The following is a 23,154-nucleotide window of genomic DNA, read 5'->3' as shown; positions in this document are numbered from 1 at the left end:
AGTTTGCATACCGAGCCAAGCGGTCTACAGAGGATGCAATCTGCTCTGCCCTCCACCCAGCCCTCACCCACCTGGAAAAAAGAGACTCATATGTGAGATTGCTGTTTATAGACTTCAGTTCTGCATTCAACACCATAATACCACAACAACTCATCTGCAAACTTGACAAACTGGGACTCAGTACCTACCTCTGCAACTGGCTACTGGACTTCCTCTGTCAGAGGCCTCAAGTAGTACGTGTTGGCAACAATACCTCAAGCAGCATCACACTGAGCACAGGGGCCCCCCAAGGCTGCGTGCTCAGTCCGCTGCTCTTCACCCTGCTGACGCATGACTGCACTGCAACCTACAGCAACAATCACATAGTGAAATTTGCTGACGACACAACTCTGGTGGGTCTCATCACTAAGGGCGACGAGACTCAATACAGGTTGGAGGTCGACCATCTGACCACGTGGTGCAGGGACAACAACCTCCTGCTGAACGTCAGCAAGACCAAAGAGATTGTTGTTGACTTCCGGAGAGGTCACACCCAACACCTGCCACTGACCATCGACGGTGCTGTGGTGGAGAGAGCGAGCAGCACCAAATTCCTGGGGGTGCACATCAGCGAAGACCTCTCCTGGACCACCAACACTGCATCACTGGCGAAGAGAGCTCAGCGCCGCCTGTACTTCCTGCGGAAACTCAGGCGAGCAAGTGCTCCACCAGCCATCATGACCACATTCTACCGAGGCACCATTGAGAGCATCCTCTCCAGCTGTATCGCTGTGTGGGGCGGAAGCTGCACTGAATACAACAGGAAAGCCCTGCAGCGCATAGTGAACACAGCTGGAAGGATTATTGGTGCTTCACTCCCCTCCCTGAAGGACATTTACACCACCCACCTCACCCGCAAGGCGACCAAAATTGTGAGTGATGCAAGTCACCCCGCTCACAATCTGTTCGATCTACTGCCCTCTGGGAAGAGGTACAGAAGCCTGCGCTCCCGCACTACCAGACTCACCAACAGCTTCATACACCAAGCTGTAAGGATGCTGAACTCTCTCCCTCCTCTCCCCCCTCCACCCTCAGCTACATAACATCCTGGACATTGGACCCAAAATGGCCGCGTGCACTACTCCACTTGCACACTTGTACACTTTACAACTTGTTGTTGTTGTCCTGAAAACACAACACTTCTGCTGCTCTTACATAACTTGCACCACTATGTCACTTTCTTTCTTAGGTCAAACAGAACTACCCAAGCCTTTTATTGGCCTGACTTTGCACTAGTATTTTATTGACTGTCTATGCACAATTTAAACCAAATTTTGCTGCTCTTATTTTTTTCATTATTATATGTGCCCTCTTATTTACTTACTTTTTTGTTTACTTGAATGTTATGTTTGTCTGTGGACTTAAATTGGTAAAATATGTCTTGTCTTCACCGTGGGATAGAGAGAAACGTAATTTCGATCTCTTTGTATGTCTGGAACATGTGAAGAAATTGACAATAAAGCTGACTTTGACTTTGACTTTGACTTTAAGGCCAACGTACCTGTGATTTCCTAGAGTTGTATTTTGTTAAGCAATAGTACTTTGAACAAGATACGTTAAGAAACTTATTTTCCATAGAGGAATAGCTAAACCAAACCCCCAAGTCGCTCATGTGTTTCTGCCTAATATGACCCACATTTTGGGTCCCTCTTTTGATATTTTTGATCCATTATCACTGAAGGTTGTGTATTATTCAGCTGGACAAAATCTCAGCTTGTTTTTGGATGTTTTTGGAAAGGTGCCACAGACATTGATGTCCCTGTGTTTTGCACCATGTTGTATGCATACCTGTCAAGTTAGCATGACTTAATCTCACCACCCACACAAAAATCCCTAGCCCACGTGCACAATTGCTACATTTGTGCAGCATTACGTGAACAGGCTGTGTCCGCCCCATAGAGAAAAGTTTAGTGATGAAGGTGCTGACCGATTGGATATTTGACCCTGTAGGGCTGTATCTGTCAGATACAGGTAAAAAAAAGTGCTATACCTGATCATTGTTCCTCTGATTCACTTTTAAGATTGTGAACCCTCACCTACTCAAAGATCTGACTGAGCGAGGCCTTTGGAATGAGGAGATGAAAAACCAGCTGATCTCCCATAATGGATCCATTCAGGTAGGTCTCCTAGACAACCAATTTATAATTCTCTTAAGTCATAGTCCGCCAGTAAAAACCCTCTCTACTGGACATGGTTGTTTGCACCAGTCATAGGTGACTGATGTTACCTGGTCGTGTGTGTAAAAAAGAAATGGATAACCATTAAACCTAAATCTTATCAACATTTTTCTAGGGCATTGCAACGATTCCAGATGATGTCAAGGAGCTTTACAAAACGGTGTGGGAGATCTCACAGAAGATGATCATCAAGATGGCGGCTGACCGAGGAGCCTACATTGACCAGAGTCAATCCCTGAACATCCACATAGCTGAGCCCAATTACGGCAAACTAACAAGCATGCACTTTTATGGCTGGAAGCAGGTTTGTTCATTAAATTCTTGGATGTTCACATGTAAAGGCTATTCGCAAAATTTTCCCAAGGGAGCTAAAAAAGGTTACTTGTTGAAAGCCATCAGCAGTGTATGTAGCAGCGAGTTAGCATTTGTTATTTTGTCATTCAACTGCACACAAACTATGATTGTATCAACAAAGGCTAAGTGTGCATTCAGCTCATTTTCCATGCTCCGATTGATTTCGATTTAGACAGCAGTGTTAAACATTGGGCCTGGGACAGTAACATTCTTAAATTTCTAAGAGTGAAAGGTCAAAAATCACTGCACACTGATCACTGTAACTTAATATTTATTGTAGAACGAACAACGCGTTTCGCCTAGCGCTTCATCAGGTTCGCTCTGGTACAGAGGTATTAAAGGAGAATTCCGGTGTGATATTGACCTAAAGTGTATCGAAACATGATACCGAGTGTGAACGTATGTCTCATAGCCCATCTCGACTTGTCCCCTGCACTCCAAAATCTGGCGCTAGTTAGCCGATGCTACCAACAACTTTTTCAGTAGTGGTGCTTCGGCATCGGGCTAGCCATGCAAATAAATCACTGTTTTACACCCATTTACGAGGCTCAATGTATCTCCACACTTCATTGGTAGACTTCCTAGGGCCCTGACATTTAAAACGAGACATTGAGAACTTTGAAAAAGCACTGGTAGTTTACTTACAAGACGATTTATACAGACAGTATCTTCACGAAGTTTAACGTTTGCAGCCATCTTGAATTTAGTCACGATAAGTCGAGCAACGAGTAAGAATGAACAGGTATGATAAGGGATCAGATTCCAAAAATAATTCAGTGGAAATGCATGGATTCCAGTTTCTTCCAGTAGCAGCAACTGGAATCCATGCATTTCCACTGAATTATTTTTGGAATCTGATCCCTTATCATAGCTGTTCATTCTTACTCGTTGCTCGACTTATCGTGACTAAATTCAAGATGGCTGCAAACGCTAAACGTCGTGAAGATACTGTCTGTATAAATCGTCTTGTAAGTAAACTACCAGTGCTTTTTCAAAGTTCTCAATGTCTCGTTTTAAATGTCAGGGCCCTAGGAAGTCTACCAATGAAGTGTGGAGATACATTGAGCCTCGTAAATGGGTGTAAAACAGTGATTTATTTGCATGGCTAGCCCGATGCCGAAGCACCACTATTGAAGAAGATGTTGGTAGCATCGGCTAACTAGCGCCAGATTTTGGAGTGCAGGGGACAAGCCGAGATGGGCTATGAGACATACGTTCACACTCGGTATCATGTTTCGATACACTTTAGGTCAATATCACACCGGAATTCTCCTTTAAGTTAGTGATCAGTGTGCGGTGATTTTTGATCTTTCACTCTTGGATTATACTTACCTGCCTCACCTGCACCTGTTCAACTGAAGGTTTGTGCACAGGGACACCTATGGACTTTGATTCTTAAATTTCTATTTGATTTAATTAATGTTTGAAATATCTGGAAGTCATGTGTTTCAAAAGTATATCACAGGCCATCATGATTGCCTCTGAACTGGAGTGTGTGTTTTTTGTTTATGAAATGTCTTTGTTTTCTCTCCCCCATACAGGGCCTAAAAACTGGCATGTACTACCTCAGGACAAAGCCTGCAGCCAACCCAATCCAGTTTACCCTGAACAAGGAGAGCCTGAAGACCACGGAAAAGCAGGAAGAAAAACAAGAGTCGAAGGAGAAGAACATGGCTGCGATGGTGTGTTCGTTAGAAAACCGAGACGAATGTCTAATGTGTGGTTCTTAAACCTTTCTCGTAATGATGGTTGCCCTGCTGTCGTCATCTTGCATCCAAAACATTTGGCCTTGCACTGTGGTTGGAATCACTTTTCAGGATGACTCACCCATTCAGAGATTCTGCATACTGTAGACATTTGATTACTAGGCTCCAGGTGTATGTGTTATCCATATTCATCATATTGTAAAAATGTTCAACATAAATTCAGCCATATTTTTAGCATGCATGGGCATTTTCTGATCTCTGCATCATATGGTTTTTTAAATGGTTGTCGGTTTTTTTATCAAATGTTTTTACTTCTTATGAAACCTAATAAATAAAACTTACATTAGCGCTTACCTCTGTGTACTGTCTACCTTGATTTTCCTGAAACTTCAATATCAGAATAGAGTGAACTAATATCCCAATCAAGGTTAGGAAGTCCAGTTTATTTATATAGCACATTTCATACACCGAGGTCATTCAATGTGCTTTACATAAACAAAAACAAATAAAAGCATAGAAGGGCAATATAGTCAAAGAATAGTTAAAAGGTAAAGATCAAAGGCAAAAGTAGTAAAAGTAATAAAAGACAAAGTAGAATAATTATCAAGGCAGATTCAGAATTTAACTCGGCACAGTTAGCAGAAAGCATCTGAGAACAGTTTGGTCTTAAGTCTAGATTTAAAACTGGCTACAGTTGGGGCGTTTTTAATGTCATCCGACAGTTGGTTCCACAGCTGAGCCGCATAGCAGCTAAAAGCTGCTTCACCATGTTTAGTTCTAACTAGGTTTTACTAGCAGGTTTTTCACCTGGGACCTGAGAGGACGAGAAGGTGTGTACTGCTGAAGCATGTCTGACAAGTATTTAGGTCCTGCTCCATTTACTGATTTATAAACAAGCAATAGTGCTTTAAAGTCAATTCTGTGACTTACTGGAAGCCAGTGTAACTGACTCATCAGTGAGTGTAACTGACTCATCCTTAAAATTATTTTTTTTGTAAGAGTTTTACCATTAACAAATTGACATTTTGTGTTCATATGTGTCTTTAAACTATTGGAGTTGGCTTGGACATCCTTTGGTCTTTCATGTGGTCACCCAAGGTTGATATTTTTCAGATACGCACAGGAAAGGTGTTTTTCCTTGTGCTATGTAGAAGACTTTCCATTGTGGGCAATCGACAACCAAGCCCATTTCGCATTACACTCGCATAGCGTGAGCTTTAATGATTCAATTCAATTGGCTTGTGGTAGTTACAAATGTGCTGCATGTTGTACCCAATATCTAAAGGTACTACTTTACGGTACAGCATGGGCTACCACAGAAGCACCTTCCTTCATGTGTTATGTTGAATTAGGCCCACAATACTTCCAGAAGGCTCAGTGATGTCTGGCGTCCTGTACCCACTCTCCACCACACTCATGATGGGTTGGGACACTAAACATCAAGTACCACTCCAAAAACAAGTGACAAGATGTTCCATATCTCAGAGAACATTCAGGTCATGGCATGACCCCAAGTATTCTTCAAAATATTCAGTCCTGAATCAAACTGAATGCCTTCTACAAGATGTAAAAATACCACCAGGACATTTCTGTCCTGTTTTTGCTGTCTGAATTTGAAATTCAGAGTGGCCATGGCAGTTGCACACAGTACTATTGGAATTTAACTCTGATTGTGGTTGATTGTTGGATATAATGTCTGCCTTATATCAAATTAAGTGTTTTCTTTCTGCCCATAAAGTAATGGGATTAATGTAGCCAGTGTTTCTCCATACTGATCAGTGCGTTAGTGCCAAAAATGACCATTAATTTATGACCAGTCGACTTGATTCAGTAACATTTAAGCCAGACAAGCTCCAATTCGCCCCTAGCATACGGTCCACTGATTTGGGCCCTACCATCATGGCCGAAATGGATTACCAGGTGGCTTCGTTTATGGACGACGCACACGTCTGTCTTTCCTCCACATCCTGAGCATATTTCCTTTACTTAGCATATTACTCCGGTGTCCGACAGAACACACGGAGAAGGGTTTTTAGTTGTCACTATTCATTGAGTACATTGTTTGCAAGGTTCCGTCGATGTAATTGTTACAATGAACCGCAGAAGGTTCATAACAAGACTACTTAAACAGGAAAGAAAAACAACTTGCCGATGACTAGCGACACAACGAAAAGATCTGTACATAACGTTATAGCTAGCTACTGAATAGCTCTAAGGTAGTTAGCTAGCTAGTAGTGGTTCTTACGAAGATGGCGGGGGTGTTTGAAGTGGAGGTAGACGGTGTAGAGCACAATCATGATCATGGACATCACGCGGAAGAGGCTGTGGTAGGCATACATCATACACATATGTCAGTGATGAATGAAATCAGTAACTTCTTGCTAGTTGGCTTGGTGCAAGGTGCATACATTTCTTAACTAGCTTCCACGCTAATCAGTTATCCTAGCTAGCTAACCGTAGTCTGCCTTAGTATTATGTCAGTCAAATGTTGACAGCATCAGCCGGTGTTAGCTTATGAAACTCCTGAGACACATGAGTGCGTGCCTTGTGATTGTGTTGCATGGTTTTCTTGAAAGTAATTTTGAATTCGTGTAACACTACTTTGACCGATCTTTCTCCTAAGCGAGTCAGACTCTGCCCGTGACACGAAGCAGCTACTGATAGGGTCTGGGTTGGTCACGGTTTACTGTTGGTCAAGGTTGCACGCTTTTTAAATCTGTTCAAAATCAGGCCAACACTGGTGTTATTGTTAACATTAACACGACATGGGAAAATATACACGGAGATAAATAGTTTTCATTAATTAGTAGGACAGCCATAATCTTGCATTATAAATATGTTTCCTCAATGGAATTCTAGTATTTCTCCTAAGCACTGTGAACTCCTATCTACTCAATGTTCTATCAGGTCCAATGTTCTTTTGGGAAAGCATTTTATGGCATCTGAGTATGATGATGTTAAACCTAGGTTACATCGGAGTATGTGATCTCTATTTTGCCAGTGGTCCCAGCAAAAGCTTTGTGGTACTCTAGGCCAGTCAAACGAAAGGGAGATTCGTGTTTCATTCATTATTCCACTTTTCAATAATACTCGAAAATGAATGTTGTTTTGGTCTTATGTTTTAATTATTATTATTTGCCAGTCCATGGAAATAGCCTATTCTCTAGTATTTGACACATCTTTCATTTCAGACTAACCCCATGTTTAAATAAAGTGATTACATAAAATTAGGACCTATACGTTTATTGATATATTGGAGTGATTCAGTGCTGCCTCATTTTTATACCATCTATTCAACTTTTAATTTTTCCATATGCTCTTCATTCCCACAGCAGATTGATATTTCCCAGCTCTCACCGGAGGAGAAATGGAGGTTTGTGTCTGACAGAATGTTCTCTCTTTGTGTGCATAGTAGTTGCAGCAAATTCAAATCAGTCTTAACTTGCAGGATGATGATTAAATCCTTTCTTGACTTGTGTGCTTTCCAGGTTAGAGCATGCCAGGATGCATGCCAAGCATAAGGGCCACGAGGCAATGCATGCTGAAATGGTTCTCATCCTTATTGTCACACTTGTCATCGCTCAGCTCGTGCTGGTACAGTGGAAGCAGAGACACCCAAAATCGTACAACGTGAGTCAACATTTACACTATTCCTTTCACGGGAATGTGACGGTGTAGGTCTTATCTCTATGCCCCTTTGTACATTTTGACAGCTTTTCAAAAGGACGCTTGTGGGTTAGTGTCCATGCTTAATTACCACTTACTTGAAAACAAGGAAACCTATTATATTAATTTACCGTAGCGAGCAGGCTGTTTTAGGGAACTGTTGTTAGATAACTGCAATTTGTGTCTTGTCTGCAGCTCACAGATGCACATAATATCCATATGTTTACTTGGGAGTTTTGCTTTCCAGATTAGATTCTAATCAGATCAGAGTACCACATAATGTAATCATATAAAATGACATTCATTGAGCATTGCGGTCCCAACCTCAGGATACCAAATTGTTATAGGGAAATGCTTGATGGACATTCACAATCTCTTTAATTGTGATCATAGAGAGTTACTTAAACAGCTTTTGGTTACCTTTGGTTTGGACTTTGGTGACCTCTCTGTAATGGGATCACCCCACCAGAGCGACCTCCAAACTCTTCCGTGGTTTCGGTCCTAGAATACATTCTCTGGTGACTTGAAGTGTGTCAGTGTTGTGCTGTGAGGTGTAATTTAACAGTGGCACAGCCTTAAGAAATGAAACTGCTGTTTGTCATTAATGGTCTTTTGGGGAATGATCTAGCCCTTTGAGATGGCTAATGACGTTAAAGGGATTTGTCCCTTGCAGCGCAGGCTTGTGTTGCCAGGTTGTGCAGGGGCATGATTAAGCCATTGATATGCCTGACCCCAAACACCATTTCCTACCACAGGAAGTCTGACCCGAATTCATAGTAAAAATGAAATATACAGACTTTTATACAGAGGCGGACAGAGTACACAGCTTCATTACTTGAGTAAAAGTACAGATACCCTTTGATAAATTTTACTCAAGTACAAGTAAAAGTACAACAGTCAGATGTCTACTTAAGTAAAAGTACTTGTTTTTAAAAGTACTTGAGTATCAAGAGTACAAGAGTAGCCTACATTTTCTAAATATTGCATTACTACTGCCACAGTGCTTACATTTATGTACAGAAACGTCCTACATGGAGTTATGAAAAATGTTAATACCTTGGAGAATGTAAAAGGAATTTAAAGTAAAATCAAGTCATTTTCATCTTTTTACCATGTCTCCAGGGATGGGCAGTATTTGTAATATATGTATGTTAAATACGTATTTCAAATACAAAATACTATTTTGTAATTGAAACACTTGAAGCGAAAACTATCATTAACTTGTTCAGAAAATTGAAATAGTCTGGCGAGGTGGGGCCACAGCTTGGCACATTCCCGGGATGGACCTGCTGCGTCTTTCTTCTATTGTTTCGTCCATGGTTTCGTCTCTTATCTAAATCTGACCATGGAGTTGACTTTGGCGGAAAGCTGAAGGTGATTGCTGATAGGCTGTCCCAATCAGTGGCGCCTGCACAATCCAATCACGTTTGAGAGGGAAACAACAAATTGGGTTTCCTAAATTTTCTTTTTTTTTTTAGAAGAAGTAACGGGTACTCACGGTTATGGATAGAAATGTAGTGGAGTAAAGAGTACAATATTTGCCTCTCAAATGTACTTGAGTAAAGTCATGAGTACTCCCCAAAAATGATACTCGAGTAAAGTACAGATCCCTGAAAACTGTACTCAAGTAAATGTACTCCGTTACTGTCCGGCTCTGCTTTTATAAATATAAACTAAATGACATTTGGACTCATGACTTAGGTATATGAGTACAGTTGTGCATGTCTTATGTATCTTGTTTATGACAACTTTTTTATGTCAATCTACTTTATGAACTGATTTTCTGTAGGTCATAAATGAAAGGAACATTTGCTCCTAAATACATTACGTTAAAGGGGTGGTTCAGGATTTTGGACATAGGACCTCATTTCCAAGTAAGCAAGTGTGATATTTAACAGTGGAGACCGTTTTCAACATGTTTCATCCAGTCGTTCTAATTGCAGAGTTCGCAGGTGCTAGGCTAGCGCAAGTCAACGGTATGTGCTAGCCTGCCACTAAAAACAGTCTTACCTACTCCAAAGGACACTCGAGGCAAATTCCAGACAATCGATGTAAATGTCTGTGTTGATAGAATAGTGTAAGAAATACAACTACCCTCGCATCGCGTTGCAATAGTTATACTTTGTTCCCTGAAGTTGGTAGTAGTCATTTTGCATCTCAGCGGCGGACTGATATTACCAAGGCTACTACTAGGTATCCCCATTGGAGTGCACTTTACTGTTTACTTTTTGGCGCAGTACTACTAACTGGAGCAAGTATAATTCCGCCGCTGCTAAGACACTAGTCCCTCAAAATGTAATGCGATCGTTGAAATGCAAGGATAGAATAATGTTAGAAATAAAACTCAATACAGACATTTACATCGATAGTCTGGCGTTATAATTTATTTGCCTTGGGTGTACTTTGGAGTGGGTAAGACTGTTTTTAGTGGCAGGCTAGCACATACCATTGACTTGCGCTAGCCTAGCACCTGCGAACTCTGCAATTAGAAGGACTGGATGAAACGTGTTGAAAACGGTCTCCACTGATAAATATCACACTTGCTTACTTGGAAATGAGGTCCTATGTCCAAAATCCTGAACCACCCCTTTAATATCATTAGCATCAGCAAGTTGTGTATTGGGTGGACCCTGGGAACAAATGGCATAGATGTTCTCTGTCTCTGTCTGTACGCCAATATGCCACTGTGAGATTACTCGCCATACTGTGGGGCGGTGGTATTGTAGTGGTTAAGGAGCTGGGCTAGCGTGCAGTAGCCTGAAAGTTGTCGGTTCAATTCCCAGCTTCCACCGTTGTGCCCTTGAGCAAGGCACTTAACCCCAAGTTGCTCCGGGGACAATGTGATCCCTTGTAATATAGCTGACATATGTAAGTCACTTTGGTCAAGAAGTGTCTGCTAAATGTAATGTAAAACTGTGCTTTCAAGCTGTGACTGACATGGCCATTTTCATCATGTTTGTATGCAATATGGCTTTAAAAATATATTGATGTTTGTTTTTTCTCTTATTTCTCTTCTTCTCTTCTGCAGATGATAACATTATTCCAGATGTGGATAGTACCACTGTACTTCACCACTAAATTGCACTGGTGGCGATTTCTTATAACTTGGTTCATCTTCTCTATGGTGACTGCTTTTGTTACCTTCCGTGCCACACGAAAGCCACTGACATGTACCACTCCAAGGTAATGCTTTCACATTTAAATCATCATGAAATAATAAAATGCTGTATGTATATGTAAATAACTTTCTGAACATAGTCATTAATTAGTTTGCAAGTTATGTAAAGTGTATGAATAACAGCACAGTCCAATTCTGTATTTTCTGGGAAAAGATACTTATAAATAACAAAAAGAATGCACACCCTCCAAGGTGCTGGCAAGGGAAAATAAACTATGAAAAACACACACTCTATCTCTTTTTACTTTTATTTATCCCAACGTTTCGGCCGTGACAAAGGCTGACAGGTCGAAACGCTGGGATAAATAATAGTAAAAAGAGATAAGAGTGTGCGGTAACCAAGTTTTTTTCATGGGAAAAGATACTTAACATTTAAGGCAGTGTTTCCCAAATTGTGTGCCACAGCACACCAGGTCAGCGCAGGTGTGCCACAGGGAGAAAAATCTACATTGATTCATCAAAAAGTTTAACCAAAATTGTAGGTTATTGAAATCACATTGCATGACATTCCTTCAGCAACAAAGCAATACTGTTGCTTTTGTATGCTTAATATCATGGTTGTGTGCCCTGAGACTTAGTGTGCCCCTAGAGAAATACGTTTGGGAAACGCTAATTGAAGGTATCTTTTCAGGATTGATTTTAAGTTTATTATTTGAAATATTACCAAAGATTCACTTTTGTCAAACCTGTTGGCAGCACATTTTATAATCTGTTATGTCTGTCAGTCATCTACTTTTTCAAGTTTTTAAATGCAAAGATTATTGTTGTGTTTAAAAAACTGACTGCTAGATACCAGTGTTGTAATCTGTCTTTAGCTATTTGACTCTTCCACTCCAATGTAACAACGTCATCTGAAACTGAGACACAGCACACTATGTTACCATTTGCAAACCTGACTAGCAACATTACCACAAATGGTTGAATATTGCAATTTATCACCTTGCTTACGCCTAACATACTAAAACATATAGAATCATATTTATTGTGTTGTATTGCCAGTTTATCCAATACGCACCCCTATGAAATTGCCCTACTGAGTGTAACTAGGTTTGCAAACCAACCATGACTTTCCTTGGTCTGATTTTTTTTTTTTTTAATACTCAAAACTTCACTTCTGAAATTGGATTTATTCCTGAAGTCCATAATATGCACAGCAAGTAACCCATATACAGTGTGCCAGTGTGTGGACAACACTCTGGCAACCATGGCTATACAAAATGGGTCAAAAGGTCGAAAGCAGAGAAAAATTGAGAAAACCCATTGAGAAGCCTCATCCTTTGCCATATAAAAAACCTATTCAGACCTACATTACAAACATTTGCTTAGTGATTCACTTGCATTAGCAGCAATGCCATGCATAAATTGCGGAAGTCATGCCTTCAAGTGAACTTCCTCCTTTCATTTAAATACACTAGTGTTAATGTCGAACAAATCCTATCCGTGTCCCCAGCAGCTAGTGGTTGACCCATCATCAGCAATAATACATTTCTCCTATTGTTTGTTATTAATAGTTTTACCTAATTGGCCAGCTAACATTCTAACTTTAACCCATGGTATTTCTGCTTACTATTCTCTGATGCCAGAAAAGCTGTTAATGAACTTTAAAGTGTTGACACTGAACCTCTATAAAGAAATGTAGCGAAGATTGAAACGCCTATTAAACACAAACTACGACCATTTTCTATTTGACCCATTTTTTATTTGATCCAGATTTCCATATTTGGACAGAAAGTACATGAACATGGCAACACGACTGTTGAGGCCTATGGTGTGATCAACTTTGGTCTCGTTAATGTCACTGCCACAATAGACAGAACCCTAAAAGAGGTTGGTGCTGTAAAACCTATCCTCTCTCATCATGGAAAAATGTGCATGTCTAATGGCCAGCACAATCTCAAAAATGCTGCCCATTTGGTGTTTTCAACTTTATTTACTGGAGCCATAGATAAAAAAAAAACTAAGCAAGGATTTTTTGTGGACAACACTGATGAAATTTCATCTTGGTTGGTGATTGTTACAATGAGGTGTAGTCCCATTCAAGAAGTTTTGTTGGACTGATATAAATGTCAGGGTCACCTACTTCCATATTTGACTAAACATCACTTGGAACATAAAGAATCAGTGAACCAGCTTCCAAGCAAAACAAATGTAGCAGAAATCTGACTCTTAATTGAATTCACAAATATTAATCTATGCCATCAATACGTTTTAGTTTCCCTACAACTATGCATGCTGGTTCACTAACTAACAAAGTGGGGTTTATGAACCTAAACTACTGAATGACATCGCATGACAAGTAAAACCCATACTTAAAGGTGCACTATGAGTTCCTGCATGGTTTCAGCGCAATTTCATTTTTGTCTCATCGTAAGCATCTCTCCTTGATCCGCTAGCTGCCTGCCCAGGTCATTTTTTGTCACATTCAGCAATCATCTCCTCACGACCGCTAGCTGCCCATTCCGTGACTACAGTGTTTAAAACAAAAAAAAAATCAGTCTCTGTAGGCAGCCCAGGCTCCGAAAACTGAACTGGAAACAAACAAAGTGGGGGCAGCCTGTCCCCCAAACAAAAATGAAACCCTGCGTTGAATTTCTCTGAATACTGAAGGTAGGGGTGAGCTTCCTCTCTGTCGTTTGATCCATGGTTAAAATATAATGTACGATTTTTTTGTACAAAAGCATCCACTAATACATTTAAATATAAACATAAACATAAACAAATGTGGCTTCCTGTAAAATCACTGACTGTGCCTTTAAAAAAAATTAACCTTTGCCTGGAAAAAGTACAATTTTTTTTTTTTTTTTTTTAAGATCCAAAAAAAAAGAAATACATTCTTAGGCCATTCAACTTTGAGTCTTTGCAGAGCTGAGGTGCCTTATCTGTTGCTTGAAGTGTTCGCTATTATCCACCCTGATTTATCTAAATAGGTCAAGAGTTTCCTGACTTTGTTAAGGCTTTGAGCAAAGAGTGAGAAAGAGGCAATGTGTCCTAGAGTCTGTCTCTCCATGTGGTAACACCCATTAACACCCACAACAGCAGCTAACATTTTAGCCAAAGGGGGACACATTCTACTCATGCACAGCTATGTGTGCTTGGACTGGTATACCAAAACACACACACACACACACACACACACAACTTTTAAACACCTGTAATCACCTCGACTTATTCAGCCTTAGAAGTGCCTGGCTTAAACCGTTGCACCCTATGTAGAGTATTCACCTGTATGTCTATATTTGTATATAATTTAATTTTTGTATATAATGCTATTTTATGTTACTGATCAGTTTGTTATAATACAATTTTAAAGGCACACTATGCAAGATTTTCTCCTTTATGAAGCCAATTTGATGGTAAACGAACTTGTAATAGGCGTAGTTTTTGCCTGTTGTTAATCCTTCACCTCCACAACAAAAGCATTTGCATTGCATATTTACAATAGCAGTTTAACATATAAATACATCGCGACTCTCGAGGGAGCTCTAAACTCGCCAAAAATACCTAAACCTGCATAGCGTACCTTTTAATTGGCATACTGTCAACCCACATTAACCTGGAATGACTGAAGATAAAAGCATGTGTCCAGCCTTGATCTAGACATAGATTAAGTATAAGTATATATACTCTTTTGATCCCGTGAGGGAAATTTGGTCTCTGCATTTAACCCAATCCGTGAATTAGTGAAACACACACAGCACACAGTGTACACACAGTGAGGTGAAGCACACACTAATCCCGGCACAGTGAGCTGCCTGCGTCAACAGCGGCGCGCGGGGAGCAGTGAGGGGTTCGGGGTTAGGTGCCTTGTTCAAGGGCACTTCAGCCGCGGCCCACTGGTCGGGGCTCGAACCGGCAACCCTCCGGTTACAAGTCCAGAGTGCTAACCAGTAGGCCACGGCTGCCCTGGATGAGTCAACGTTATCCTTTGCTTATTCATATTCTCAGAATGGCCAGTTGTAACACTAAAATGATTATGGAGAAAATGTGTGTAATGTGTGAAAAGTATGTTACTTACCGATTCCCTCTGTAATCAGTTACATAAATTGTGTGATTAATATCTTTTCATTCATATTTTTTATCTTTGAACAGGCTGGTATATAAATGGTTCCTCTTGCTGTACAAGATCAGCTACACCACAGGGATCATTGGATACATTGTCATCATGTTTACCCTTTTTGGCCTTAACCTGCTTTTTAGGTAAGGAGTGCAGCAGTACAGTGGTTTTGTGGGACACACTCTACTACCCTCACTCTCACTCATGTTAAGCTAAATGAATCATTGTACGGAATACTATAGGGCAATTCCTTGCGAAGGTCATCCTTACCATGGGAGAAAAAGTTGTGCACACACAAATAGAACTGTTGTTAAAATGTTTATTTAGGTTTATACTGTATTGTTTGTAACTGATCTGATTGAATTTGATGGAACATACACTCTTTTTACATCATAAATGTGAAATATGGTGTGCAACCAAGTGGATAAATGGACTCCATGTTCAAGGAATTGTTATCATTTGACAAATTCCAGATTGACAAGGGAATGGTAGAGTAACGTGTATGCTCAGTTTGCCTTGAGAGCACTGCTCCTTACATCTGTATGGCTCTTGTTTATAAGTCAGCAAGTTCCATGGCCATGTCACATCCATAACGTTTCATAGGAAAAGTTTGTTACACATACAGTGTCGATGCGACAATGTTTCTGTGCAAGGCTGATTTATATCAATGTAAAGTGTGATGAACAAATTCTACCCCTTTCTTTTTTAACAAACCTTTAATAGTGCATTATGGATGTGACGTTATGGATGTTACATAATGTGAATTTACAGGAGTGGAGACTTTATTTTACCTCAAAGCTGATAAACGTCTGTTCTGGTGGCATGCCAGTTTCAACACATTTCACCTTAGTGTTTCCAATTGACATTTCAGAGATCATTAGACTGATCAAAACCACAGGAAAGCCTAAGCGTTAGCAAAACAAAACGTAATATTAAAATACCTCCAGTGATTGACAACCTATTTTTGAGTGGCATAATAACGGAAATCTGAGCAATTATCTTCCCGTAATTGTCATACTGTTGTTGTATAGTAGCTGGATTATCGTATTAGCTGATGACGACGGCTGACTTTGCAGCTGGAGTTAACGTAGCAACCTCCTTCTATTGCAGATGTGTTCAGTCTGCAGTTCAGGTCTGTTTAACACAGTTTAATATGAAATGTGACACTACTATTTACAAAGTTTTGCAACACGATGTGTCAGCATTTGAAGTGTCTGATCCTCTGTAGCTAATACCCACAGAGGAACATGAGTAACGCCAGCAATAAACTAGATGTACCGTATAGCGGTACAAAATATGACCGCCGCTCAGTCCTGCACATTCTCTCCACACGCTTGTCAATTTATCTCCATCTCCTACTCTTGTAACTCATGTGCATGTAAATGCATGTGTGTGTTTCCTTTTTATGTGTGTGTGTGTGTGTGTGTGTTAGGGGGCTAATGGTGGGGTGTGTGCTTGCCTGTGTGTGTGTGTGCATACATGTGTGCAAATCATAAATGAGTGGGTATGGGCTAGGTTGATGCGGGCTCTTGAGACCAACATACCATAAAAATGTTGTCATCATAACGATTCAGGTAGTTATTTAGCAAAAAAAAATGCATTTTTCAGGTTCTGGGTGGCCCAGCACGTTGGGGGAGTGGCCCCTGGGAGCCTTATTTTTTGTAGAAATCTAGCAGGGCTACATGCCCACCAAGTTTCATGTTCTCTGGTGTTTCGGTAACCCATGAATCATTGAAAAATTACTTGTCCTGATTTCTTCCTGTGAATCTTAGGGGGCACTGAGGATGTAATAATTTCATTGCTAGTTTTTCATAATTACCATTTCAATTGTTTCATCAAAATTCACTACTTAAGTATGTGTTTTATGTAGATTGTAGAGGACTGGTTCAGGCATGTTACATCCATAACGTGAAAACGTCACATCCATAAAGCCAGTTTTCCCTACATAATGCATTACAAAAATGACGCATTGTTTCAAAAACACACACTTTGTGTTCATTCAAGTCTCCTTCATGCTGCAAACATTGTGGTTTTGCCAATTTCCTTAAAAATTCACAGAGTTTGTAGATAAACTGTAGTTTCATAAAAGTGTGTCTATTTGATATCACGTCCATAACACTGATAAGATGGCATGTATTCTTAGGATGTAAATGATTATATGAAATTTGAGGATTTGTCAGTAATCAGAGGACAGAGGTTTCATTAAAAGTTATGCAAATGAATTTACTGATACTAATCTTGTCTATACTCTAAAGCATTTTGTCCAACTGTCCAACTGTCGCATTCATAATGCTGGAACTGCCCTATACCTTAAAATAAATGTAGATGTCAGTTACACTGTTGTACTATACTGAGGCCTTTTGGTTGGGTTTACACAAATATTTTCTTAAGTTTACCTGTTCAAACGCCCACTGTAATGAGCTCTTCCATTCTCTTGCTAGGATAAAGCCAGAAGATGCTATGGACTTTGGTGTGTCTTTGCTCTTTTATGGTCTTTACTACGGTGTCCTCGGCCGTGACTTTGCAGAGATGTGTGCTGACTTCATGGCTTCAACCATAGGGGTACGTTTTTATAGTTTGCCACCAACCACAGGAAGTTTTGAATGTTTGAATGTCATTCATAGCATAACGCCTCATATCTTTTAGTTACAACAAACTAAGCATTCATGTTCAGCTCTGCTCTACATTTGATTAGTCAATAAATAACCCTTTTTTTCACTCTCTTCAGTACTATACAACATCTGGGATGCCTACCAAAAGCCTGTCAGACAACATTTGTGCTGTTTGTGGCCAGCCAATTCTGGTGGATGTCAGTGAGGAGGGCATCATTGAAAATACCTACAGATTGTCCTGCAACCATGTGTATCCTTTAAAAAAGTTTGGTTGAAACGATGAGCTGTTGATGTCAAGTTTATTTATATAGCACATTTCATACACAGAGGTCATCCAATGTGCTTTAAATGTTTGTGAAGTTAAAGTGAAAAGTGCTTGATTTATTGCCCTGTTATAGCACATGATTTATCATATAGGTTGGAGCCTTAACCCTTGTCATCAGATTCCATGAATTCTGCATTAGGGGCTGGTGCATTGTGGGGAAGAAACAGACCTGCCCATACTGCAAAGAGAAGGTGGACCTGAAAAGAATGTTCAGCAACCCGTATCCTTTCCCTGTCTTAAAGGTTCAGTTTTGTGTTACATTGTGTATTTTTCATGAACTAAGAAACAATGCATTGCCTGTTATGCACAGTATATTTTGATTATTTCAACCAGTCAGAATCTCTTTACATTGAGATTTGCGTACAAAACATGTGGGGCGTGCCACAACGAAATGAGTCCAGTTCGACAAAATAAAAAAATGTTTTTTTTTTTGGATATTCATAATCCACAGACTTTAGGATTTAAAACAAGGGGTCATTTGTTCAATTCCGTTTAGCTCACCGAAAAAAAGAAGGGTTCACTGGCCTGTTATTCTTCGGTGAGTTTTTTTTTTTTTTTTTTTGGCAGTTTGCAAACGGAGTGCATTACCACCACCATCTGCTGGACTGAGGTGTAATGGCAAGTGTACCCTTTAGCCTTGTTCTGGCCACCGGGTGAATAAGGCGAATAACCTAATGCTTAATGCATAGCCTAATGTTATTGTTTATAAATAGGCCGCCAACTACAAAATTGAATCGGATCAATCGAGTGCAATCTCCGTAAGGAATTGTGGAACATTTCTTTGTTCATTTCTTCTAGGAAGCATTGGTATAATCCTAGAACAGGGGTTTTCAACTGATTGTGAACCAGGGACTACCATTCTGGCTAATTGCACAACCCCAGGACCACCACTGAATAAAAATACTGATTCCCACATTGAAACTACATGACTGAATTCATGGTCACGGACCACTGGCAAAGTCCTCACGGACCATAAGTGGGCCGTGGACCACTGGTTGAAAACCCCTGTCCTAGAATATCATTAGGATGGCTGTAAACTATGGTTAGTCATGCTATGACTTGCCTTTTTTATTTCCACATGATTGATGACAGCTTTTGTATTACACAACACCAGTGTTGTAGTACTCGAGTCCGAGACTCGAACTCGAGTCCGAGTCATTAGCTAAATTTAGAGACTCGTGACTTGACTTGGACTTGAGCACTGAATGACTCGAACTTGGACTCGGACTCGTGCATTCGCACACGCGATTTTTTGTAATATATCATAAGGCTATAATTGTAAATGTCATTAGGCTATCATTTGCTATATGATTTTAATATCTAAATTATTCGTAATACTAATTTTAGTTCAAGGGAATGTTAGGCTACTGCTTCGTGTCGTAGCCTACATCGCAAGTCACATCATGTTCACATGCAAAGCAAACTAACGTTAACTTTAACACCAAAATGCCTGGAGATATGGCCGCCGCTATTTCAATGTAGTAGGCTATTGCCAGGCAATATTAGTTCTCATACATTACATAACATTACCTAAGATTACACTCAGCCTAGGCTAAACAACACACACTGCTGCTGGATGGCTGATCATCGTGACTTGGTGAACAGTGTTTTTCCTGACTGACGCGAGAAGCGAGGTTCCATTCATTCATTTTCATTCGGGGCGTGCCCTGCCGTGCTTCTGTCTGTTAATTTGCCGCAGGCTATTATCGGATGAAAGAAAAATAAACTAAAAGTTTTCCCGATCAAGATATAGCATACTTCTTAATTTTGGTGTCATAAAATATAGAAGCATAACATTAAATTGCCTAGTAGAGTGTTCATGTAGTGTCAATGTAGGCCTACGTGTCTGCGCAAGTGAAACTGACAAACTGAACCTCTCGTGGGTAGGCCAGAAACGACTATATTTAAAACCACGAATGAACTGGATTACCGTTAGGCCTACTGTTCAAACGAGCGATTTGATAGCCTAATCCACTGCACGAAAAAAGGAAATAGCAACGTGTTCTATTTCTAACAGGTGAATATCGTAGCAAATAGTAGCCTATGGTGATGGCAGTTTAAAAAAACGGTGAAATGAACGTAGAATGTGGCCTGTTGCGCAAAGAAATTAATTAGGCAGATTATCTACATCTCCGTTAACCGAAAGCTAGTTTTCATCTCTATTGTTGACGTGAAATATGTCTCCATAGTGTCAGTGAAGTGATAACATAATTATACAGTTGCCGGTAGCCAGTGTTCACGTCACGGGAGTCAGAAAGAAGCTACCAAGACGGGCCCTGCTCTGTTTCTGTCCCTCCCAAACTGCGCTAAAATTGTGTAGGCTATTTAACAGCCAGAATTTTAAAAAATGCCCGGGGGAGGCATTTTTATGATCCACACTTACCTCTTACAAAATAGGCCTACTCCAACGTCCATCTAGCTCTTGTGAAGTATGAACTTCTACAACACTGCCTATAGATACAATTGTCAGCAGTCAGTAACAGCATAATGTGTGGCCTGTGTGATTGGGATGTGGATTGCTCATTTATTATGAGTAGGCCTATAGGCTATGGTATGTCTATGGTATGGTATTCTCTCCAATATAATAAATACAACACATTGGGTTTGGCAAGAAATTTGGCAATACTACTTTCACACAAGTGATGGCACCCCTGCTTGGAGACAGAATATTGTCCGTTTTGCTTTTAAGGATTTCATCTGCAATGGAAAAAAAATGGAACGACATGTAGGCTATGCTTACTTTAGTGCTGGACTTGGACTCGACGTGGATCAATAGTGACTCGACTCGGACTTGACTCGGATGAGTAGTGGACTCGACTCGGACTTGACTTGATTTTTTTTTTAATGACTTGGACTTGACTCGGACTTGAGCACTAGGGACTCGAACCTGGACTCGGACTCGAGGCATAGTGACTTGACTACAACACTGCACAACACTCACATAGGGGGCAGCCGTGACCTACTGGTTAACGCTTCCGACTTGTAACCGGAGGGTTGCCGGTTGGAACCCCGACCAGTAGCCACGGCTGAAGTGCCCTTGAGCAAGGCACTTAACCCCTCACTGCTGCCCGAGCGCCGCTGTTGTTGCAGGCAGCTCACTGCGCTGGGATTAGTGTGTCCTTCACTTCACTGTGTGCTGGGTGTGTTTCACGAATTCACGGATTGGGATAAACGCAGAGACCAAATTTCCCTCACAGGATCAAAAGAGTATATATACTTATATACTTATACTTACTTATACATAATTCATGCTGGACCAGATTTCTTCAAAGTTCTTATAAAGAGTAGACCGCATTTCAGTGTAGCCAAATCAGTATAGATATGTAACTGTGTGTGTCTATCTGTTTCTCTGTCTGTCTGTGTTTAACATTTGTAATACTGTAAGCATATTTTGTCTCCTTAACTTGAGCTTTAGATGGGAAAGACCGCATGTTATGTATGGACAACTGTTGGACTGGCTTCGCTATCTGGTTGCTTGGCAACCAGTAATAATTGGACTAGTGCAAGCAATTAACTACTTTTTAGGACTGGAATGAAAATGACTAAAAATGTCAGAAAAGAGATTAATAAGGTGGACAGTAACTCCTCATACGCAAACGGACACCTCTTGGATCCATGACGAAACCAGTGTGTTTGTTTTTTTTTGTTTGTTTGTTTATAAATGTATTTTGAGTGTACATGCACAATAAGTGCTTACTGGTATTAAAACTAATCTGAATTGTACAAGTGTTTCCTACCCTTGCCTGTGTGGTCACGTGTTTCAATGGTTTTCCTTCTGACTTCTCTCTCTCAGTTCAACAAGATAATAATCAGGTTCTGCTTTTTTTTCTTATGCAGAACCACACGTTTTAAGAATCAAAGTAGTACATTGTCAAGAGCTGGCAGAGATCTTGTTACCAGTGAGTAATTCCTTTGCAATATATTGATGGGTCCTTCTATGAAGCATCATCAGTTCTCTCTGTTTGTATACGTTTTCACTATAAAGGAACTGAATACCACTTTTATTGGTATTGGAGGTTTCTGTCTATCTGCACTATAGTTATTGCACTGATGCACTGTTAGTCACAATCAAGATCTCATAAACATTCAAACGCTGTCTTTTAGATGTTAATGCATAAATGTGTTGCAAATTCCATATGTGGAGGGCAAATGTGAGGTGTTTATATACCTGCTTGTAGCTGGTTATTTTCTTCAATTTTAGCTCTCCCTGACACTATCCAACAGCAAATATGGAACTGGCCTCTACTGAAAATGAACATCTGATGTTAACATTTCATGTTAGCTACTTCATTAACTCCACATGTTACTTAAGAGATGCCCAGCCAATTGAAAAAAGTCAGAGTTTGAGCAGGAGGTTGTCTTTCCTCCTTATGTTAACAATTAATTTCCATCTGACAAAGCAAAGTTATGTTTTGGTGAAGCCTTTCACATCATGCTTATCTAATATGAAAGAATTTGTTATGTATTGATACACAAAACGGACACCTTTGGCAAGTTTGATACTAGTTATCAGTCTACATATTACATTGTGTTTTTTAGAATCCATACTAAGCCTGCGTCAAAGCATCTCTGAAACCAAAGTCACTGATAAGAATACAAAAAGTTAATCAAACAAGTTTTCCACCTGCTACTTTTCGGCACATTATGGCGAACATACTGTCTGTCCGTCTAAATACTGTCCTTAACCCTTAACGGTGTACCGTCACACCGGTGTGATGGAAATGTTGGAAAAAGAACGTTCTAAAGATTATCTTGGTTCATTGAATTCAACAAAGAATTTTAGAACCTTTACTTGTTGCGGATAGGAAACATGTTAGAATGTTGAAAAATCCACACCTTTTAAGGGTTAATGTACAAGTTGCAAGGGACAACCTATGGGGACAACACAAGTTTTGATGTTGATATTTTGTGGTGGCCAGACCCAGATTGGGTAATTTTTCATAATATATGGTAAAATATGTTTAGCCTATGTACTGTAGCATGCAAAAGTTTAACTGCCCTCGTCAGTTAAATTAACCTCGTCAGTGTTATTGTGAATAGTTA

The 23,154-nt window shown here is 40.1% G+C and overlaps 2 protein-coding genes across 4 annotated transcripts in view; both read left to right on the top strand.

The window, feature by feature from the left end:
* Window positions 1-4,629, top strand: part of rrm1 (ribonucleotide reductase M1 polypeptide) — a 29,825-nt gene extending 25,196 nt beyond the window's left edge. For both annotated transcript variants that reach the window (XM_042077150.1, XM_042077149.1), the window contains exons 17-19: window positions 2,061-2,156; window positions 2,332-2,520; window positions 4,112-4,629. In XM_042077150.1, coding sequence (XP_041933084.1) covers window positions 2,061-2,156; window positions 2,332-2,520; window positions 4,112-4,300 — 474 coding nt within the window. In that variant the 3' untranslated portion in view covers window positions 4,301-4,629. The remainder of the gene's footprint in view (window positions 1-2,060; window positions 2,157-2,331; window positions 2,521-4,111) is intronic.
* Window positions 4,630-6,190: 1,561 nt separating this feature from the next.
* On the top strand, window positions 6,191-21,834 carry rnf121 (ring finger protein 121). 2 transcript variants are annotated; one of them, XM_042077202.1, is made up of 9 exons: window positions 6,191-6,603; window positions 7,612-7,649; window positions 7,765-7,906; window positions 10,971-11,125; window positions 15,210-15,317; window positions 17,616-17,736; window positions 17,903-18,036; window positions 18,230-18,331; window positions 21,527-21,834. In XM_042077202.1, the coding sequence occupies exons 1-9, from the start codon at window positions 6,526-6,528 to the stop codon at window positions 21,645-21,647; spliced, it is 999 nt and encodes a 332-aa protein (XP_041933136.1). In that variant the 5' UTR covers window positions 6,191-6,525; the 3' UTR covers window positions 21,648-21,834. The 2 variants fall into 2 exon arrangements, with proteins under 2 accessions (XP_041933136.1, XP_041933135.1); XM_042077201.1 differs by having other exon boundaries at window positions 6,198-6,603; window positions 7,609-7,649.
* The last annotated feature ends 1,320 nt before the right edge of the window (window positions 21,835-23,154 follow it).

The sequence above is a fragment of the Alosa sapidissima genome, chromosome 21 (genome assembly GCF_018492685.1).
Source record: "Alosa sapidissima isolate fAloSap1 chromosome 21, fAloSap1.pri, whole genome shotgun sequence".
NCBI classification, from domain to species: domain Eukaryota; kingdom Metazoa; phylum Chordata; class Actinopteri; order Clupeiformes; family Clupeidae; genus Alosa; species Alosa sapidissima.
Note: the sequence above shows the minus strand (reverse complement) of the source record. Positions and strands in the feature narration are given on the sequence as shown.